The sequence below is a fragment of the Oncorhynchus kisutch genome, linkage group LG27, assembly GCF_002021735.2.
Source record: "Oncorhynchus kisutch isolate 150728-3 linkage group LG27, Okis_V2, whole genome shotgun sequence".
Taxonomy (NCBI): Eukaryota; Metazoa; Chordata; class Actinopteri; order Salmoniformes; family Salmonidae; genus Oncorhynchus; species Oncorhynchus kisutch.
The window spans coordinates 11,943,887-11,960,969 of NC_034200.2; the positions used below are offsets into that span (position 1 = coordinate 11,943,887).

Below are 17,083 nucleotides of genomic sequence, written 5' to 3' on the forward strand. Positions count from 1 at the left end.
GGTCAGGTCATCTGATGCAGCACGCCATCACTCTCCTTCTGGGTAAAATAGCCCTTACACAGCCTGGAGGTGTGTTTTGGGTCAATGTCCTGTTGAAAAACAAATGATAGTCCCACTAAGCGCAAACCAGATGGGATGGCGTATCACTGCAGAATGTTGTGGTAGCCATGCTGGTTAAGTGTTCCTTGAATTCTAAATAAATCACTGACAGTGTCATCAGCAAAGCACCATCTCACCTCCTCCTCCATGCTTCACAGTGGGAACCACATGTGTAGATCATTTGTTCACCTACTCTGCCTCTCACAAAGACACAGAGGTTGGAACAAAAAAATCTCAAATTTGGACTCATCAGACCAAAATCCAGATTTCCACCGGTCTAATGTCCATTGCTCGTGTTTCTTGGCCCAAGCAAGACTTCTTATTGGTGTCCTTTAGTAGTGATTTCTTTGCAGCAATTCAACCATGAAGGCCTGTCTCCTCTGAACAGTTGATGTTGTGATGTGTCTGTTACTTGAACTCTGTGAAGCATTTATTTGGGCTGCAATTTCTGAAGCTGGTAACTCTAAAGAACTTATCCTCTACATCAGAGGTAACTCTGGGTCTTCCTTTCTTGTGACGGTCCTCATGAGAGCTAGTTTGATCATAGCGCTTGATGGATTTTGCAACTGCACTTGAAGAAACTTTCAAAGTTCTTAATTTTCCGTATTGACTGACCTTCATGTCTTTAAAGTAATGATGGACTGTCATTTCTCTTTGCTTATTTGAGCAAAGAGAAATAGACTTGTTTTTTTACCAAATATGGCTATCTTCTGTATACCACCCATACCTTGTCACAACACAACTGATTGGCTCAAACACATTAAGGAAAGAAATTCCACAAATTAACTTTAACAAGGCACACCTGTTAATTGAAAAGCATTTCAGGTGACTATTTCAAGAAGCTGGTTGAGAGAATGTGCAAATCTGTCATCTTAGCAAAGGGTGGCTACTTTGAAGAATCTAAAATGTATATTTTGATTCAACACTTTTCTTTGGTTGCTACATGATTCCATGTCTTCACTATTATTCTACAACGTAAAACATATTTTATAAACCCTTGAATGAGTAGGTGTGTCCACTTTTGATTGGTACTGTATGTTCATACAACTTTACATTTGACATTTGGGAAACTACACTTTTCCTGTGTAATTTGTCTAAACTGACACTACACTAGAACTGTGTAAAACTGGTTATCTGAATCAAAGATCATTAGCTACTGTAGATAAGAAGTGGATTGATATGATTAGTAGTTTGAATAATGTACTGGTTCATTGATTTGCCAATAAACAGAGGCAGAGATAATATGGGAGATATACAGAATTATACAAACAGCGGGTCCAATCCTGGATGCTGATGGGTAAGTGACCAAGAAGCCGGTGTTTGAAATTGTGCCAATATATCCTCCAAACACCGGCTTCTCTGGCATCACTTTAATACAACGGGTTAGCAACATATTCAAATAATGATTGACATTTTCATTAAATGTTATTTTGATTAATATATTCATACTATTTCATCCCTCCGCAAGATATAGTCCCGACACAAATCTTGGGATGCTACTCAAGCAAGTTCTATTGGTTTGGTTACCAGAGACTCGACCCAGTTGTTCAGTCTTTTTGTTCTGTGTCTATGGACGCGACCCAGTCATTGTAAATGTTCCATTGCCATACTGGCTGGGAACATTGTTATCCCTTGCTTGTCATCTATTGATAGTTCTTTGAATATATCCTTAAATAGGATGTTGATTCATGATTTCGACTGGGTTGCGCAGTTAGATGGAACAGAGTAAATATGTATTTTAACGTCATAGATTTAGCCGGGGGTAACTTGTGGAATAGACACTGGCTGGAATGCGGTTTTAACCAATCGGCATTCAGGATTAGACACACCCATTGTATAATCCACAAATTACCACCCACTACGGCTATGAGTTTGAAATACCTATTTACTGTTCCTACTCACTGCAATCCACTGTCTCATCTGCCCAACCAAGCAATTTATAAACTTGATCCTCACTGTAAAAAAAACTTTTTCTCCCCTTTCTTTTAGACTAGCATTTGGTTTTCAATGGCGGAGATTTGTATAAACCTTGCTGTCCATCTCTCTGGCCTTTGCAACATTGTTTTAATTTAAAAAAATCTCCCAATGTCCCATTGAGGATTAACGTGTCAGGACGAAAGATGGCGCTTTCAAGACAACTGGGTCAAATCATGACTTCGGTGATCTTTATGTCAGAAAGTCAGAGCTCTAGGAAGATGCCTATAATTCTGAGTTGGATGACCGTTCAACAAGGAAAAAAATCCCAGTTGAAGCTCGTTTTTTCCCCAGATGTTCTGAACGTGGCGACAGGTTTCTCAGACACAATCTGCATCATTTTTAAGGATTATATACAAAGAAATGTCAATAGAAAAACCGGTCAAACGAAATGCATCTAGTTTGCCGTCTTTCCAGCTTCAGTTTAAGTGATTGTGTTAGCTGTGTAGTTGGCTAGCTCCTCTGAGCAGTGTCCCAACGAGAGAGTGCATTTTCAATGCCAGGCGAAATTGCGCATTATTAGCCCATTGGCTGTATCCATAGACATTAAAAACGGATGTATCATGTATCCATATAAATGTATGGTAAGTGATTCAGGCCTAAAAAAGTATTCACCCCCCTTGGCATTTTTACTATTTTGTTGCCTTACAACCTGGAATTAAAGTCGATTTTGGGGGGGTTTGTATAATTTCATTTACAAAACATGCCTACCACTTTGAAGATGCAAAATATTTTTTATTGTGAAACAAACAAGAAATAAGAAAAAAACAGAACTATTCACCCCCCAAAGTCAATATTTTGTCGAGCCACCCTTTGCAGCAATTACAGCTGCAAGTCTCTTGGGGTATGTCTCTATAAATTTGGCACATTTAGCCACTGGGATTTTTGCCCCGTTTTTGGCAAAACTGGTCCAGCTCCTTCAAGTTGAATGAAACATGTTCAATTTGGTTTAAATAATGCAAAAACAAGTCTCAGAGTGAGTGACGTCACCGTTTGAAACGCTATTAGTGTGCACCCCGCTAGCTAGCTAGCCATTTCACATCGGTTACACCAGCCTAATCTCGGGAGTTGATACAGCTCAAGCTGTTTATTACTTCAAGCCTATCAACTCCCGAGATTAGGCTGGTGTAACCGATGTGAAATGGCTAGCTAGCTGGGCTGGTGTAACCAATGTGAAATGGCTAGCTAGCTAGGCTGGTGTAACCAATGTGAAATGGCTAGCGGGGTGCGCGCTAATAGCGTTTCAATCGGTTACGTCACTCACTCTGAGACTTGGAGTAGTTTTCCCCTTGCTCTGCAAGAGCTGCGGCTTTTGTGGGGCGATGGGTAACGATGCTTCGAGGGTGGCTGTTGTCGATGTGTTCCTGGTTCGAGGAGAGGGACGGAAGCTATACTGTTACATTAGCAATACTGCTGCCTACCATCGCTCAGTCAGACTGCTCTATCAAATCACAGACTTAATTCTAACATAAAAACACACAAATACGAGCCTTTGGTCACTAATATGGTCGAATCCGGAAACTATCATTTCGAACCGTTCCGTATTTTATCTAACGGGTGGCATCCCTAAATCTAAATATTGCTGTTACATTGTACAACCTTCAATGTTATGTCATAATTACGTAAAATTCTGGCAAATTAGTTCGCAACGAGCCAGGCAGCCCAAATTGTTGCATATACCCTGACTCTGCGTGCAATGAACGCAAGAGAAGTGACAATTTCACCTGGTTAATATTGCCTGCTATCCTGGATTTCTTTTAGCTAAATATGCAGGTTTAAAAATATATACTTCTGTGTATTGATTTTAAGAAAGGCATTGATGTTTATGGTTAGGTACAGCTGTGCAACAATGGTGCTTTTTTCGCAAATGCGCTTTTATTAAATTATCCCCCGTTTGGCGAAGTTGGCTGTCTTTGTAAGGAAGAAATAGTCTTCACACAGTTCGCAATGAGCCAGGCGGCCCAAACTGCTGCATATACCCTGACTCTGTTGCAAGAGACTAGTTAAAATACATTTATGTTAGCAGGCAATAAACTAAATATGCAGGTTTAAAAATATATACTTGTGTATTGATTTTGAGAAAGGCATTGATGTTTATGGTTAGGTACACGTTGGAGCAATGCGCACCACATTGATTAAATGCAACGCAGGACACGCTAGATAAACTAGTAATATCATCAACCATGTGTAGTTAACAAGTGATGATTGTTTTTTATAAGATAAGTTTAAGCTAGCTAGCAACTTACCTTGGCTTCTTACTGCATTCGCGTAACAGGCAGGCTCCTCATGGAGTGCAATGTAAAACAGGTGGTTAGAGCGTTGGACTAGTTAACTGTAAAATTGCAAGATTGAATCCCTGAGCTGACGAGGTAAAAATCTGTCGTTCTGCCCCTGAACAAGGCAGTTAACCCACCGTTCCTAGGCCGTCATTGAAAATAAGAATGTGTTCTTAACTGACTTGCCTAGTCAAATAAAGGTGTAAAAAAAAAAAAGACCCAAGTTTTCATAACAATCGGAAATCGGCCCTAATTAATTGGCCATTCCGATTAATGGGCGACCTCTAGTCAGAAGTTCACATACACTAAGTTGACTGTGCCTTTAAACAGCTTGGAAAATTCCAGAAAATGTCATGGCTTTAGAAGCTTCTGATAAGCTAATTGACATAATTTGAGTCAATTGGAGGTGTACCTGCGGATGTATTTCAAGGCCTACCTTCAAACTCAGTGCCTCTTTGCTTGACATCATTGGAAAATCAAAAGAAATCAGTCAAGGCTTCAGAAAATAATTGTAGACTTCCAGAAGTCTGGTTCATCCTTGGGAGCAATTTCCAAATGCCTGAAAGTACCACATTCATCTGTACAAACAATAGTATGCAAGTATAAACAACATGGGACCACGTCATACCGCTCAGGAAGGAGATTCGTTCTGTCTCCTAGAGATGAACGTACTTCGGTGCGAAAAGTGCAAATCAATCCCAGAACAACAACAAAGGACCTTTGTGAAGATGCTGGAGGAAACCGGTACAATAGTATCTATATCCACAGTAAAACGAGTCCTATATCGACATAACCTGAAAGGCCGCTCAGCAAGGAAGAGGCCACTGCTCCAAAACCGCCATAAAAAAAGGCAGACTATGGTTTGCAACTGCACATGGGGACAAAGATTGTACTTTTTGGAGAAATGTCTTCTGGTCTGATAAAACAACAATAGAACTGTTTGGCCATAATGACCATTGTTATGGTTTGGAGGAAAAAGGGGGAGGCTTGCAAGCCGAGGAACACCATCCCAACCGTGACAGCATCATGTTGTGGGGGTGCTTGGCTGCACTTAACAAAATAGATGGCTTCATGATGGAGGAAAATTACGTGGATATATTGAAGCAACATCTCAAGACATCAGTTAGGAAGTTAAAGCTTGGTCGCAAATGGGTCTTCCAAATGGACAATGACCCCAAGCATACTTCCAAAGTTGTGGCAAAATGGCTTAATAAGGACAACAAAGTCAATTTATTGGAGTGGCCATCACAAAGCCCTGACCTCAATCCTATAGAAAATGTGTGGGCAGAACTGAAAAATCGTGTGCGAGCAAGGCGGCCTACAAACCTGACTCAGTTACACCAGCTCTGTCAGGAGGAATGGGCCAAAATTCACCAAGTTAAACAATTTAAAGGGTATGCCACCAAATACCAATTGAGTTGATGTAAACTTCTGACCCACTGGGAATGTGATGAAAGAAATAAAAGCTGAAATCGCCTCACTATTTATGTTGAATAAATTAGTCTTTCAATTTGAACTAAGCAAGCTGTTAAAATGTTTATATCTGAAGCAAACACTGGAGGCCGTATCTGTCCAGGCAAAACATACCTATAGTTGAATTACAATCAGAAACCCCGACTTTAGTCAATACCATAGACCAAATGCTATTGAAATGACGAAGAAACCCCGCAAATAACCCAATTTACAATTGTTTGTAGTCGTAAAATCAGGCACATAATAACGACACAATTCCCAGAAAATAGCCTTAATTAAAGGTCCAAGCGTTTCTCCGGTGAGATTCTCCAGCTGCAAACAATCAATTCGTGCATGTATGTACAAAATGCATTTCAGCAAATTTCGTGCGTTTTTCTTAATTCGTGCGAAAAGACACATTTAACCAGTAGGCTACACACAAGCCTTTGCAACAACAATTTAGAAGCGATAGTTTATATTTCATTTTTGTCTTCTTAATGGCTAATTCAACGTTATGAATATACAGAAATGTTTGCGCGAATTGAATGTGAGGCTGGGCTGCACCCAGAGTCTCAGGGTGCGCTTGAACATTGGCATCATACACCGAAGTCTATGCTACGTAAATATTGTTTGGAATCTGAGAAAGATTGGGATGAGGGAGTTCTTCTAGTTTTGTTTGCTGCTCGTGAAACTGTACAGGAGACTCTAGGGTTCTGCCCGGCTGAACTAGTGTTGGTCACACAGTGAGAGGACCAATGAAAGTCCTTAAAGAACCGTTTTTGTCCCAAGAGTTGTGTGCGGGAGATGATAATGTGTTGGATTACTTTAGTTGTTTTCGTGAGCGCCTACATCAAGCCTGTGCTCTCGCAAAGGAAGCTCTGTCTTCCTCACAGAGGAGTATGAAAAGACACTATGATAAACATGCTTTTTCTCGTCCACTACAGCCAGGTGACCAAGTATTGGTGTTATTGCCTGTTCCAGGATCTTCACTGTCAGCTCGTTTCTCTTGTCCTTAATTCATTGAAAAGAAATTAAGTGAAACTGATTATGTGCTTCAAACTCCTGATAGAAAACGCCAGTCTCGTGTGTGCCACATTAACATGTGAATTCCAATTATAATTATTTTAAATGTGCTAGCCAGGTATGCCCTGGGTTTGGTAATTTAGCGTTAAATATCTAGGATCTGTGTGAACTAGTTTTGGCCTTTTAACATTAAAACATCCGGAATCTGTGTGAACTAGTTCATTTTGTATTTTGTATGATGTAGTTTTCCAACTTCACCGCAATGTTTTTTTAGTATCTTATTCAATACCCCGTCCACCTGGTGGCGGTAATGCAACATTAACATTGAATGCCAACCGCTGTTAAACCCCATCGAAGAAGTACGTCAGGCGTTGAAAGGAAGTGCAGTTGAGGACGCACATAGCGTTACCACTTACGTTGTTGCCAGTCATAAATATCTACGGATTTAGTGCACATTCGCATCGAAATTGTATACTTTTCGTCACACAGAGAATACAAAACTGTAATTTGGGCTGGACAACATGGCGCAGTTGGTATCCATTATGGAGGTTTTAGCTAAAGCAGCTGTAGCAGAAATTAACAAACGTGTTGATGATAGCTGTGCAGTTATACGTTTGGAAATTACCCAAAGCCAGCGAGATATTGATGTACTGAAAAGGAAGTGTCAAATGATGGAGAGCGAGCTGAAGAAGACACGAGGACAATTCAGGAAAAAAGGTAGATGTGTATGATAATTTTATGCTTCAGTTCGAAAACTCGGCTAGTCGAACGAGTGCGCTCACGTTTTCCCATAAGACCTTCGCTTGAAAAACAAGAAGTGGCAATAGTACCGTTTGTCCATTTTGGACGCCGTAGTCAGTATACACTTCCTCAAAATAGTCCGAATGAATCTAAGAAGAAATGTAATCAATATCGACGGTTTTGCCAAAGTTCTGTCGCGCAATTTTACATCTAAGATGTTGTCAGTATTTTTCGCTTAAAAAAAAAATGTACATGAGTTTTTTAAATTAACAAATCAATACAGGAAGTACATGTGGAAACACGTATGTGTGTGTGTGTGTGTGTGTGTGTATATATATATATATATATATATATATATATATATACACACACACACACACACACACACACACACACAAAGGACAATTGGACTAGGGGTTACAATATCACATTGCACAAGGACCTTAGGGACATACATACACTTATACATTTTTTTGTTGTTTTTTTTAAGCTTTTTTGTTAGTATTTAATTGTCTTAAAATACAGTTACTTTTCTTTTTGAAAGGTAAGAATGTGGTTTTTGTAAATTTGCGTTTGTGAATATAAAATTTGGCCAAAATAATAATTAAATCAGTTACGTAAAATTGTTTCAACTTATTTATATTGTTGGTCAAATATCCAAGCAGTACATCTCTCCACAATAGTGTAAAATCTTCATAAATGTGTTCAATTATAAATCTACTGATGTCTTGCCACAGTTTCCTTACGAACACCATGCCAAAAAAGATGCAACACTGTTTCTGGGTGGTCATTTGAGTTTGTTTTCCTTAAACTTCTTCACATAGTGGTTGGCAGGATATTATTCATGAAATGTTTTAAAGGAAACTTCCTTAATTTAGTGAACAAGTAGGAATGTGTGTGGCAACATCCACACTTTTTTCCAACAAATATTATCAATAAAAACGTTCCAATAAGGCGTTGCATAAGGTATAGATACAACATCCTGCTGAAACAAGGTTCGTAATCGCTCTGTTGTTGAATGGACCAAAAGAGAAACAAATCTTTCCTACTTATGAGTCAACAGTGTTAATGGAAGGTAGGCTCTGAGGGCCAGGTCTTGACACGTTCCTGAGTAATAAAGCAACACCTGAGGGAATGGCATTTAAGATAATTGCAAAATTTTAGGTGTTACATGGACCTTGTAAAGTGATAAGAATTCCTTATAACTGAGTAAAAGACCCTGAAAAGGCATGAAATCGAGTCGTCTGTCGTTGAATGACATACTTTGACGAATCCCTACAGTTGACCAATCAACGACGAAGGGGCGTAGACGTCGGCTCCGAACTTCAGCTTGCCCCCGGAAAAAAATGTGCGCACGAACAGCCGAAAAAACCTTAATCGATGTGCAAAACAAACAAAGTCAATGTCATAAGATGTACGAACTCTACCGAACTGTTTTGGTTGGGAAGCAAGCCTATACCTTTATTCGTGTTGACAGAAAATTGCAACCCTAACATTACCCTTGTTTACACTGAGCTGCACTTGGGGTTGGACAGCATGTTTGTGTAGAGCAAGACACTTTGGGGCCAGCACAAGATACAGCTTGGAAATCATGTAAATCCAGGGATGAGAAATGTGTTGTACTCCAAATGGTGTCTGTGTTTGTTAGATTATTGGTGGCCATAGACTTCATCTCTGGCCTAACACCCATACCAATTCCTCCTCCAAAGACCGGCTTCTCGTGCATTATCACTTAATCAAACAATCCAAAAACTATGCATGCTCCTCTGAAGTACCATAATTAATTTTCATTTTAAATGTGTATTTTACCCTATTTAGACATCCTATGTTTTGTTGACTTGACATAGGTTGGAGTCATTAACTCATTTTTTAACCACTCCACAAATTTCTTGTTAACAAACTATAGTTTTGACAAGTCGGTTAGGACATATGCACAAAGTATGACACAAGTAATTTGTATTTTTTTAAATTTACAGACATGATTTCACTGTCACAATTCCAGTGGGTCAGAAGTTTACATACACTTGGTTGACTGTGCCTTTAAATAGCTTGGAAAATTCCAGAAAATGTCATGCCATTTGAAGCTTCTGATAAATTATGTCAATTAGCCTGAGTCAATTGGAGGTGTACCTGTGGATGTATTTCAAGACCTACCTTCAAACTCAATGCCTCTTTGCTTGACATCATGGGGAAATCAGCCAAGACCTCAGAAAAAAAATTGTAGACCTCCACAAGTCTGGTTCATCCTTGGGAGCAATTTCAAAATGCCTGAAGGTACCACGTTCATCTGTACAAACAATAGTACGCAAGTATAAACACCATGGGACCACGCAGCCGTCATACCGCTCAGGAAGGAGACGCGTTTTGTCTCCTTTTGTCTAGAGTTGAAGGTATTTTGGTGCAAAAAGTGCAAATGAATCCCAGAACAGCAAAGAACTTTGTGAAGATGCTGCAGGAAACTGGTACAAAGTATCTATATCCATAGTAAAACGAGTCCTATATCGACATAACCTGAAAGGCCGCTCAGCAAGGAAGAAGCCACTGCTCCAAAACCACCATAAAAAGAGACTACGGTTTGCAACTTCACGTGGGGACAAAGATTGTACTTTTTGTAGAAATGTCCTCTGGTCTGATGAAACAAAAATATAACTGTTTGGCTATAATGACCATCATTATGTTTGGAGGAAAAAGGGGGAGGCTTGCAAGCCGAAGAACACCATCCCAACCGTGAAGCACAGGGGTGGCAGCATCATGTTGTGGGGGTGCTTTGCTGCAGAAGGGACTGGTGCTCTTCACAAAATAGATGGAATCATGAGGTAGGAAAATGATGTGGATATATTGAAGCAGCATCTCAAGACATCAGTCAGGAAGTTAAAGCTTGGTCGCAAATGGGTCTTCCAAATGGACAATGACCCCAAGCATACTTTCAAAAAAGGACAAAGTCAAGGTATTGGAGTGGCCATCACAATGCCCTGACCTCAATCTCATAGAAAATCTGTGGGCAGAACTGAAAAGGAGTGTGTGAGCAAGGAGGCCTACAAACCTGACTCAGTTACACCAGCTCTGTCAGGAGGAATGGGCCAAAACTCACCAAACTTATTGTGGGAAGCTTGTGGAAGGCTACCCAAAACATTTGACACAAGTTAAAAAATGTAAAGGCAATGCTACCAAATACTAATTGAGTGTATGTAAACTTCTGACCCACTGGGAATGTGATGAAAAATAAAAGCTGAAATAAATAATTCTCTACTAATTCTGACATTTCACATTCTTAAAATAAAGTAGTTATCCTAACTGACCTAAACATGGACCCTTTTACTAGGATTAAATGTCAGGAATTGTGAAAAACCGAGTTTAAATGTATTTGGCTAAGTGTATGTAAACCTCAGACTGAACTTGTGATGCTTTAAGCGCACTGTTTGACGAAATATTTAAGACAAAAGACTAGATGGGGTCTGACCATAATTGATTTGATTATGCTGGGTGCTGTGTTAAAAAAACATCTGGGATTTGTTTTGGAGAAACAACCCCTATTCCCCCAACTCTTGTTCTCTTTACGTGACACAGGTATGTATCACATGCACTTGACCAATAGGGCCTCACCTGCAGCATATCATAATTATCAGTAAATTGGTTATAACTCCGACACTGATACTTAACAGCAAAATGGATGCAGATGGTGTGATAAACTCCAATTGGGGAATGTTTGGTTGCTCGGGAGGTAAAGTGTAGCTAAGTCATGTGTGAAATAAATGACTAGTTGTGGAAAATACTGGAGATCAAGAAAAAGGTAAGGAGCAAGCTCCGCGTGCGTATTATGTGTGCCAAACGGGTGCTGTTAGATTAAAATATATTTCTGACCATTTGGAACAATACTATATAAATTAAGCGTACCAGAGTAACCATTTTTGGCCCTTTGTTACAGTAAAGACTAAAACAGTCGACATGCAATTGTAGACATGGAACGGTTTATTATTCAAGGGTTGCTTTATTTTAAAACTGAAATGGTTGATTTGCATTTCAACAAAGGAATGACATGAACAAATTATTGATTGATACTGTAGCCTATATAAGTATTGATAGGCCTAAGTAAGTTAGTATTAGGACTAAACGGGATGTGCTCTTAGGCCTACATCTTCGTGGTTATACAAGGTTTATTTACATACTAAGCCTACCAATGGCACTACTTAATGGTAGTAGTAATAAACAATGAGGTAAAGAAAGAGGGTTTATTATAAATACACATTTCTGACCAGTTGGAACAGTGTAAACACTAAGTAAGTAATACCAGAGGCTGTTCTAATGAAAAATTCTACCGCCTTTACAGCATAGCAAATATTAACAAACAGCCGAATTTGTGAAATTGTTTCTGACGTGGTTGTGTGAGGCTTGGTGCTCACGGAATCAGTAGGCTATTAAACAAACTCACAGGCAACACAAGCATGCGCAGTCTTATTTCTGTAGATATTACAGCCTTATTCCAAAATGAATTAGTTTTTCCCCCCTCAATCTACACAATACCCCATAATAATGGCAAAGCAAAAACAGGTTTAGGAATTTTGCAAATGTATTAGAAATAAAAATCACATTTACATATGTATTCAAACCCTTTACTCAGCACCTTGAAGCGATTACAGCCTCGAGTCTTGGGTATGACGCTACAAGCTTGGCACACCTGTATTTTGGGGAGTTTCTCGCAGATCTTCTCAAGCTCTATCAGGTTGGATGGGGAGTGTTGCTGCACAGCTATTTTAATGTCTCTCCAGAGATTTTCGATTGGGTTCAAGTCTGGGCTCTGGCTGGGCCACTGAAGGACATTGAGACTTGTGTGCTTAAGGTTCTTGTCCTGTTGGAAGGTGAACCGTCGCCCCAGTCTGAAGTCCTGAGCGCCCTGGATCAGGTTTTTGTCAAGGATCCCCCTCTACTTTCCTCCGTTCATCTTTCCCTCAGTCCCTGCCACTGGAAAAACATCCCCACAGCAAGGTGCTGCCACCACCATGCTTCACTGTAGAGATGGTGCCAGGTGTCCCTCAGATGTGACGCTTGGCATTCAGGCCAAAGAGTTCATTCTTGGTTTCATCAAACCAGATAATGCAGTTTCTCATGGTCTGAGAGTCTTTAGGTGCCTTTTGGCAAACTCCAAGCAGGCGGTCATGCATTTAACTGAAGAATGGCTTCCGTCTGGCCACTACCTTAATTAAAGGCCTGATTGGTGGAGCACGGCACATATGGTTGTCCTTCTGGAAGGTTCTCCCATCTCCACAGAATAACTCTGGAGCTGGCTGAGTGACCATCGGGTTCTTGGTCACCTCTCTGACCAAGGCTCATGTCCCACGATTGCTCAGTTTGGCCGGGCAGTCAGCTCTAGGAAGTCTTGGTGGTTCCAAACTTCTTCCATTTAAGAATGCCGCCCAGGGGCTGTCTGAGGGCTCGATGAAGTCTGCCCGCTGCATGTCCAACACAGCCTTGTCTGCTGCCTCCTGGCGTGCCAGCGGGATACGGCGGGGATGGGTCGATCTCATGCTGCACCAGATGAGTCTGACCCACCTCTTCTTCACTCAGCGTAACACTGTCTCTGAATTCAAACAGCAACTGCCACAACCATTCCTGCTGCTCGGGGTCAAGACCAACACAGTTCCTCCCCCATATCTCCCTCACTGCAGACAGTGACCTCTCCTCTCCCATCTGAGGTAGCTGGGCTGGGGGGGCGCGGCCCAGGCTCACAGAGGGCTGTGTCGTGGAGGTAGTTGGGGGAATGTGACAGGGGGGCTGGGCAAATGTCACATACAGATGTGGGGGAGGGGGGGCAGCCATGAGTCTCTGCTGCTTTAACTGTTGGAGTAAAGGGTTTGTTGGGTTATGTGAATGTGACATTAGGGGGGGGGGGGCATGGTGACTGCCGGCACTCCCTGGAAGCTCAGTGTGCCCCCATTTAAGTCTAATTGGCAGCCTGTGCTCCTAAGAAAGTCCAACCCCAGGGTCCTGCACAGCCGCCACCCACACAGGATGACGCACAGTCCTGCCCCCTACTGTCAGTCATTATTCCCTTCCCTTTCATGGGTGCCAGCTCACCTGTGACTATGCAGAGCTGCACAGTTGTGGGCTCACACTGAGTCCAACCTGGCACAAATATCTGGCCTCACCAGGGTTACTGTGGACCCAGTGTCCACCAGGGCGGAGCAGGGCACCCCCTCCACAGTGACAGGAACATGATAAAAGTACCCACCACAGGTCCGGCCCAGCACAACAACGGGCTCCGTCTGCTTCTGGGGGAAGTGGAGCCTTGCTTCCCCGTCTGTGCCGGTGGGCTCCTCCTGCGTCTATTACTCAGTTCGGAGCGCAGTAGCCCGGGCTGTACACACTGTTCATAGCGCCTCCTCAGTGCTCCCACTAAAGCACCATAATCACATCTGTCCTCAGGGCTAATCAATATCAAACGGTCCAGAGCATCATCAGTGAGGCATAAAGCCGACTGCAGTGCCCTATCCTTATTCGACCACCCCCTAAAATGAGCTAACAGTTCAAACTGAGCCTGAAAATCCGCCTTACCGGAATACTTCTGGGTCTTAACAGATACGGACGCAGCTGGGAACTGGGCCATGTTTGTTTACATCCTGAGCCCCAGATTCCTCATCCCGCCGCATCGACGGCACCTCTTCGGTCCGCCCACCAGAATCCACGCGAAGCACAGTCGACGAGGCACCCATGCCACAAGAATGGAAGACCCATAGTTACATCTGCTGCAGGGGAAAAGTTCATCTGAGTTTCCAGCCTCAGAAATGGGCAATTGTCTGCACCTCAGATTGCAGGCCAAATAAATGCCTCAGAGTTCAAGTAACATACACATCTCAACAGGACACCAATAAGAAGAAGAGACTTGCTTGGGCCAAGAAACATGAGCAATGGACGTTAGACCCTGTGGAAATCTGTCTTTTGGCCTGATGAGTCCAAATTTTTGATTTTTGGTTACAACCGCCGTGTCTTTGTGAGACGCAGAGTAGGTGAACGGGCTGATCTCTGCATGTGTGGTTCCCACCGTGAAGCATGGAGGTGGTGTGGGGGTGTTTTGCTGGTGACAATGTCAGTTATTTATTTAGAATCCAAGGCACACTTAACCAGCATGGCTACCACAGCATTCTGTAGCGATAAGCCTGTCCCACTATGCGCAAACGGGACAATGACAGGACAGTGAAGCAACACAGGCTGTGTAAGGGCTAATTGACCAAGAAGGATGGAGGTGCTGCATCAGATTACCTTAACTCCATTCACCCGACCTCAACGCAATTGAGAGGTTTTAGGATGAGTTGTACCGCAGAGTGAAGAGAAAGGAGCCAACGAGTGCTCAGCATATGGGAACTCCTTCAAGACTGTTGGAAAAGCATTCCAGGCGACTACCTCATGAAGGTAGTTGAGAGAATTCCAAGAGTGTGCAAAGCTGTCATCTTGGCAGAGTGGCTACTTTGAAGAATCTCATATGAAATATATTTTAATTTAACACTTTTCGCTGCTACATGATTCCATATGTGTTATTTCATCATTTTGATGTCTTCACTATTATTCTACCATGTAGAAAATAGTACAAATAAAGAAACCCTTGAATGAGTCGGTGTCCACACTTTTGACCGGTTCTGTACATCTGCATGTTCTTTTTCTTTTGTGCAACAGTATCTTCTAAATCAAACATGAATACGCGAAGCAAGAATGTTAGCTACAAGAAGTAGCTAAGAGAAAACATTCAATGTAGCCAAAGATTATAGGGTCCCCTAGGAAATACTTTTTTAGCACTTCACAATAACTCCTCCCTAGCATTTTCATTTGTCATGTCAAACACTGTATTCAAAGTGCCCACTATTCTATTCTAACTATAGAATTTGAATAATCATTATATTTCCATGACTCCCAACAGTTTCACCCAAGTGTTTTTCTCTAAATGGCAGTTGCAACATTTGGTTAAAAATAAGGTCTAGATTGTTTGACCATATCATGCAGCCCTATGTGGCAGTGCGGAAATGATCTCAAATGAGTGCAGAAATGTATGAAAATGCTGAAAAAATATTTTGGGTTGAAGCTGATTTGAAAAACCAATTGAAATCACTTAGAATGTATGTCTTTCCATTCTAGGGTCGGTCACACACCAACTCATGAAGCACATTTTTTACTTTTATTTAAAAAAAATATATACCATCATACCGTAAAAATGATATGATACATTTGCCTAATAAAAAATAAAATGCTGTGTTATGATATTTTGGCCACATCGCCAAACCATAAATTTAGTTGGGGTTTCCTCTCCTCACTTTTCTTAGACTATTAAGTCCAGGGCTGTTTTCTCATCTCATAACTCCACTGCTGCCTCCGCCACATTGTTCTCAACACCAATATGTTGACTAACTTTGCTATTATACACATAGCAACATGGTCTAGGGAAAGGCGCCAATTAAACAGCGCGCTGATTCAGAACCGCGGACAGGGACCTCCTATCCAACGTGGGAGAAAGTGTGTTTGTTATAAACCAATATTATTATTTTAGTGTTGCACTATTTTTCTTATGTAATATAACCATATACAATTTCAGTAGCATGTCTTAGGGTGATGGACTGTGCCAACCCATGGCCTCCACAATGGATCAGTCCACTCAGACAGGCACAAATCAGACCGGTGTCTTGTAAACCATGATTATTTATATATTTTTTGCTACTGTTCGACTAAAGAAGGCTTGGTCTAACAGCAGCCTGTCGACCAAACAATCGACCAGTTTTATGAATGGGGTCAGCCCTAAACTAATTTCTCATTCCTGGATTGAGTTAAGTTTTCTGAGCCATGTCTCATACTGGCCCCGCAGTGTCTTGATCTACACAGTTATGCTGTCTGACCCCAGTGCAGCTCGGTGTAAACAAGCGTAACGTAGGGTCGGAATCTTCTGGCAATTAATTAATGATAAATTCGTTGCACATGCAAAACCCAAGTGTGTGTGTGTGTGTGTGTGTGTGTGTGAATAGCCATAATATTTGACTGAATACAATTATTTCGCAGTTCTTTACCCCATGGCATCAGAGGGATCTTCATATCCAGTCAAGATTGTTTTGAACAAGCAGAAGAGTAAATCACAGTGGAGAGATGGAGAGATGGCTGTTGAAGAGGACTCTCAACCCCAGGTGTGACGCATCACCTTTTACAATTACAGAGACCTGACCTCTTGGATCAATTCTGTTATTGGAATATCAGCTTTTGTGTGATTCATGGGAATGAGAAGTGTTAAATATGGTGTGTCCAGAATGATAACCTCAGTCCCTTGTTACAGCCTACAGATGTAGAGCAGAGAGCAGAGACTGAACCCATACTGATCAAAGATGAAGAGACAGCAGAGGATGTGTGGAAGACTGACCCTCAGGAAGAGCTCATGATCACTGGAGAGGGTGGGTGCGACCATAAGTGATACTGCTCTGTCTGTGAAAGTGTGGATATGGTGGTATGCTCATTCCAAGTTGCTACATTGGTGTTTTATGTTCTGGCATATG

At 41.6% G+C, this 17,083-nt stretch overlaps 1 protein-coding gene across 2 annotated transcripts in view; it reads left to right on the forward strand.

Moving 5' to 3' along the window:
- Positions 1–7,166: 7,166 nt before the first annotated feature.
- LOC109871510 (zinc finger protein 263-like) overlaps positions 7,167–17,083 on the forward strand; it is a 38,720-nt gene continuing 28,803 nt past the window's right edge. Inside the window, exons 1-3 of one of the 2 annotated variants that reach the window (XM_020463018.2) lie at positions 7,167–7,541; positions 16,599–16,720; positions 16,867–16,981. In XM_020463018.2, coding sequence (XP_020318607.1) covers positions 7,346–7,541; positions 16,599–16,720; positions 16,867–16,981 — 433 coding nt within the window. In that variant the 5' untranslated portion in view covers positions 7,167–7,345. The remainder of the gene's footprint in view (positions 7,542–16,598; positions 16,721–16,866; positions 16,982–17,083) is intronic. The other variant, XM_031806470.1, reaches the window with a different exon arrangement.